The sequence below is a fragment of the Rhinolophus sinicus genome, linkage group LG03, assembly GCF_036562045.2.
Source record: "Rhinolophus sinicus isolate RSC01 linkage group LG03, ASM3656204v1, whole genome shotgun sequence".
Taxonomy (NCBI): domain Eukaryota; kingdom Metazoa; phylum Chordata; class Mammalia; order Chiroptera; family Rhinolophidae; genus Rhinolophus; species Rhinolophus sinicus.
Genome location: NC_133753.1, coordinates 57,105,892 through 57,111,891, shown reverse-complemented (window position 1 = coordinate 57,111,891; position 6,000 = coordinate 57,105,892). Strand labels below are relative to the sequence as shown.

Below are 6,000 nucleotides of genomic sequence, written 5' to 3'. Positions count from 1 at the left end.
AAAGAGGTGGGAGTTTTGTTCTCAGTAAGATGAGACTGAGAAGAAAATGTTAAAGGGATTAAGCAAATAACACTTTCAGACCATAGAGTAATAATGATGAACTTCAGCAATCTAAAGAAAGACAATACATCTTTGGGATTAAAAAAATGTGGTTTTCAGGTAAACTGTTAATTTCTAGAATTAACCAAAAAAGGCAATGAAGATTTGTTTCAGAAAGTGACCAGGAAGTGGTACAGAAACCATCAGTGGTCATGCCTGTAAGTCAGTACAGCATGGGGCTTAAGAACATAAATGAGAGCCAGTCAGCCTGGGTTTGAATCCTAGTGCTATTTACTAATAAGAATCTTAGGAAAGTTCCTTTACCTAATGCCTTGATTTCCTAACTGGCAAAATAGGATAATAGTAACACCTATTTCATGGGATTGTTATGAGGATTAAATGGGTTAATACATGTAAAGTACTTAAGAATAATGCCTGCATATATTAAGTACTAAATAAATGGTCGCTATTATTATCCTGTAAAAAATAACCGACATAAAATTAAACATCAATAACCGATATCCCCATTTTCTGCCACAACAAGAAGCAGATTGAAAAAAAAGACACAGTAGGAAACCAAGACCACTTTAAACATTGTAGAAGGTGGGATCAAGCATAGGTGTACAAATGATTCATTAAAAAAAAAAAAAAAACTCTGAAAACAAATTAACACTCTGAAAATACCAGATAATTTTCCAGAATGATTAAAACTCACTAAACATCTGTAAACAAGAATAAATTTATTTAATTTCTTTTAAAGATTTAATGATATACAAAATGTATATAGTATAATATCTTTAATACATTTTTCTTTCTCCCCCCCATCATTATTAAACACTATTTAAACAGCTTATCTCTTCTTGCCTCGTCTGTATCTATGAGATACACTACTGAATACAAATAAGATTTACACTGCTCCCCCCAAATAAAAATTAAAATTAGTACCTAGGAAACAAACGAAAAGGGGGAAAAAAAAAAGAAAAAAAATCAAAGCATAAAACTTTAGTCAGATGAAAAGCGTTTCTTGTTGTTGAGTGAGCAACAATATCTGGGGCAATTAAATTACATTTTATTGACATAAAAGTTGCATTGCAATCTCCCAACATGATAATCCAACTCAATTTCTTAAATAAGTACCACAAACAAAATTCATGTTCAGATGTTCCTACACAATTTTAAATAGATGCGAGAGTTCATGTTTACATCCTGATTTGATATACTGGCCAATAAAATCTTTGGAGAAGTATGTAACTTCCAGGTTGTCATGACAGATACAGATAGGAAAAAAGTACTTTAACTTTTCTCACAAGGTAACTTCTCTTAAACAATGAGTTAAGTTGCTCCTTTGATATATTTAGGTTATACCAGTCTACCATGGCTTTTTTCTACTTAACAATGACTTGATAAAAGAATGTTTTCGTTTTAAAAAAAAAAACTGCGAACACTTTTGCACAATTTGGGCTCTATTTAACAAAAAACTGGCTCTATCTTTAAATATGGAGCCTAACCCTGATTCATAAAGTCCCTCTTAGAAAATGATTTTTAGCTCAGGCTTCTTATATCCCTGTGGATCTAGAAATAACAAGTCACCACCTTTCCTGTGGCCAACAAGCATCTAGCCAGGAACTAAATGACATCATCACTGAACACACTAAAACTTACTGAGGAAGATGTCTGACTGCAAAAAGGCTGGGTGATTTCTTCATTTCGCTAGCTGAATGGCAGTAAACCAGCTGCCAATAAGACCTGCACGGACACACAACTTTGGTTAATGGTATTGCACCCCATGAGAGAGGGTATCACCCTCATCAGAACAAAGTCAAATGAAATCCTCTGCTGAAAAGAGCCCTTTAAAACGTTATAAATACTAATTTTCCTTTACCTTTAAATTTTAACAGCTGCTAGCTGTATCCTATAGGGAGTTCCTGACTGACTAGTTTCATCAGGTCAAAAAAATATTGACCTTTTAACTGTGCCAGAGTCAGTATATTCAATTTGCACATACTTTTCTATATTACCAAACAATTTCCTCATAAAGGAAGTGACACAGTAACATTGTTGTGAGGTGTAGGCAAAACCAATGATTCAGTTATAACATCAGACGAATAGAATTAGTTGATTCTGATTCTTTGGTGGAACTTCCAGGCTGAAGAGTCAAATCAGAAGGCTCATCCTGAGGAAATATAATCTTATCAGGTGTATAGTCATTCCTCTTCAGGTCTATATTCACCATTGCAACAAAAAACGGAAAAAAAAAGTGAGTATTTCTTAGAAATGGAAAATTAAGAACATTTCTACATCAATTTTCCTCTAAACATGCCAGATCCATTTTCTACCAGGTTGTTGTAAATTCAAGTCACAAAATTTATACACATAAAAATGAAATCAGTTATTCTTCCATGAAATTATTATGCTCTATGAGTCATTACCTCAAATAAGTGTGGAAACATAACAATGAACAAGGCAGGAAAGGTCCCTGCTCTCATGGAGCTTACATTCTAGGGGGTGAAGAAAAACAAATAGAAAAATGACAGAATTATTAAGTAGTAACAGTGCTTTGAAGAAAATAATGTGATGAGGGCCAAATGAGAGATGACATAAGGTGATTCTTTTAGACAGAGCTGTACAGAAATGCCATAGGAGTAAACATTTGAGTAAAGATTTAAATATTGAGAAGTGACCTATTAAAGCTCTAGGAGGGGTGTTCTAGACAGAGGGAAAGTTAACTGCAGACTATAAGAATAAAACGGACTTGATGTGTTCTAAGAATGGCATGAAGTGGGGCGGCCAGATGGTTCAGTTGCTTAGAGAGCAAGCTCTGAACAACAGGGTTGCTGGTTTAATTCCCACATGGGCCAGTGAGCTGAGCCCTCCACAACTAGATTGAAGGACAATGACTTGGAGCTGGTGGGCCCTGGAAAAACACACTGTTCCCCAATATTCCTCCCCCCCAAAAAGAATGGCATGAAGATAGTGTGGTATTCTATACAGTGAATGAGGGGAAGACTAGTAGAAAATGAGGTCAAGCAGTACTTAATGGCCAAGGGTTATCAAACTACAGTCTGTGCACCAATTCTGCTCAGCTGTTTTTATTAATAGTTGTATTGGAATGAAGCCACAATCATTTTTTTTATAGAATCTCTATGCCTATTTCTGCACTACAATCGTAGAGGTAGGCAGCTGTGACAAGGCCATATAGCACACAAAGCCTAAAATATTTGCTACCTTGTCTTTTACAGAAAAGGTTGCTGACCCCGATTTATGGCAAGGAGTACAGATGACAATCAAAATGCACTGGAAGGTTTTAAGCAGTCTTAAGAGAGAAAAGTCAGATTTGTTTTAAATAACTATTCTGATTATCATGTGAAGTCTTATTAGGGGGCAATTGGTAAGAATCCAGGAAACAAAATGGTGGCAGTGTAGGTAAAGAGAAATCAATGAATTCTAGGATTTCAGAATTATGAGTAGACAGAATCTGATAGATTGGTTCCGGAAGGTTAGAGGGAAAAAAAAGGAATTGGCTAGCTTTTAGGTTTTGAGCCTGGGCAATTGTGTAACCATTAATAAGATGGGAAGCAAAGTTTTTTCAGTAAGGGTGGAAAATAAAAGTCAAAAGTCCTGGAATGAACATATTATTAATAAAGATGCTTTAGGTTATCCAAGTAGAAATGTAGGAAACTGAATATAAAAACAGGAGCTCAGGAAACAAGTTAAGGCTCCAGTTAGTTTGGTACTATCAGTATGTAGGCTGCATTTACAGATATGGGATAGGATGAAGTCACTAAAGGAGCTATGGATATAGGGAGAATAGTTGCAGAATTAGAAAACAATGCAGTAATATCAAATTTATAAATTAACCATATTCATGCATTTACCCTTATACTTTTATGTCCATATAAAATAGAACTGACAGGCAGAATACAAACTTTCATTTTACTTTAACAGTCTATATTCAATAACCCAAATATATACGAGTATTTGCTACTGCATGAAAAATTTTTGATAAATTTTGAATTCAAGACTATGACAGTATGGCCTTAGGGAATGCAAACTAATGCCTTTGTAGAGGCATTGTACACAAAGAACAATGGAGAAAGACAATTATAAATCACGCCCTGATAATGTTGCTAACTAATAGTGTAACCATGGGTTAATAAGAGTCTCAAGATCCTGGGGGACAGTAACAAAGATCTAATTTTCTCATTATGGGAGCCCAGAAAAAGATGAAAAGAGACTGATGCAGAACAAATATTTGAAGAAATAGAAGATCCCCAAATTTAATATGTCACAAATATGCAAATTCAAGAAGCTAAATAAACCTGAAACTAAATAAACTCATAGAAAGCCACAACTAGAAATATTAGAATCAAACTGTTGAATACCAAAGATAAAGAATAAATCTTGAAAGGGGCTAGATTATAATGACACATCACATATACGGAAACAACAATTTAAATGACTGTGGAGTTTTCATCATAAATAGTAAGAGGGCAGAAGACAACAGAATATTTTTTAAGTGCTTAAAAAGAAGGGTCAATCTAAAATTCTAGATTAGTGAAAACATCCTACAGGAATGAAGGCAAAATACACACATCCTTACATAACTAAAGAAGAGCTATTAAAAACACTAAGCAAACATAAAATAGAATACTAAAACAGAGAGGGGAATCCCCCACTTAAAAACAATCCAGAGACATCAATCAGAAAATGATAAAACAACAGATCTAAATCTAACTGTACTGATAATTACATTAAATGTAAAGGGTCTAATCTGAAAAAAAAATGTAAAGGGTCTAAAACACCAATTAAAGATGGAAACTGTCAGATTTAAAAAAACAAATTAAACCAAGGACCCAATTATATGCGGTTTACAAGAAACACTTTAAATATAATTAATATATATAGGTAAAAAAGAATTGGGAAAAGATATCTGATGAAAGCACTAATTAAAAGATAGCTAGAGTAGCTATGTTAGTATCAGACAAGAGACTTAAGAACAAGGAAAATTACCACGGCATTACATAATGCTAAAAAGAATCAGTTCACCAAGAAGATACAACAACTGTAAATGTGTATGAACCTAACAACAAAGCTTCAAAATAAATGAAAACTAATAAAACTGAAAGGTAAACCAGATGAATCCACACTTATACTTAGAGACCTCCTTTCTAAGTAATCAACAGAACAAGTGGACAGAAAATCAGCAAGGATATAAAAAAATCCTGAACACTATCAAAGCTTTCCTTAATTAACATTTATAGACACACCACTCAACAATGGAATATTCTCTTGAAGTGCATATGCAATGTTCACCAGAGAGACTATAAACAATTAAAAAAATTTTTGATTGAAATCATACAAAGTATATTCTCTTATTTTAATAAAGTTAAATCAGAAATCAATAACAGAAAGATAACTGGAAAATTTACAAATATTTGAGAACTGAAAAAGACACTTTTAAGTAGTCCATAGGTCAAAGAAGAAATCTCAAGAGAAATAAGAAATATTTCTAAGTAAATAAAAACAAAAAATAAAACATACCAAAATGTATGGGATGTAGCTAACACAATGTTTAGAGGAAAATTTATAGCACTAAATGTTTTTCTTAGAAAAGGTCTCAAATCAATAATCCAAGCTTTTACCTTAACAAACTAGAGAAAAACTAAACCCAGAGCCAGCAGGAAGACAAAAATAATTAGAGTAAAACAATGAAAACAAAAGCTGGTGCTTTGAAAGTATCAATAAAATCAGTATGCCTTTAGTCAGACTGACCAAGAAACAAAAAGCATAATTACCATAATAAAAGAGATAACTCACCACAGACCCCACAGACATTAAGAAAATAAGATACTAATATAAATACCTATGCCCATAAACCTGACAATTTAAATAAAAGGGACCAATTTGTTGAAAGACACAAACTACTAAAACTCACTCAAAAAGAAACTGATAACCTCAACA

General features: G+C 33.3%; 1 protein-coding gene across 1 annotated transcript in view; it reads right to left on the bottom strand.

Annotated features, from left to right (window-relative positions):
- Positions 1-1,086: 1,086 nt before the first annotated feature.
- The window catches only part of TRPM7 (transient receptor potential cation channel subfamily M member 7), a 104,375-nt gene continuing 99,461 nt past the window's right edge, over positions 1,087-6,000 (bottom strand). Inside the window, exon 39 of the mRNA XM_019730656.2 lies at positions 1,087-2,259. Within this exon, the coding sequence (XP_019586215.2) occupies positions 2,129-2,259 (131 nt within the window). The 3' untranslated portion in view covers positions 1,087-2,128. The remainder of the gene's footprint in view (positions 2,260-6,000) is intronic.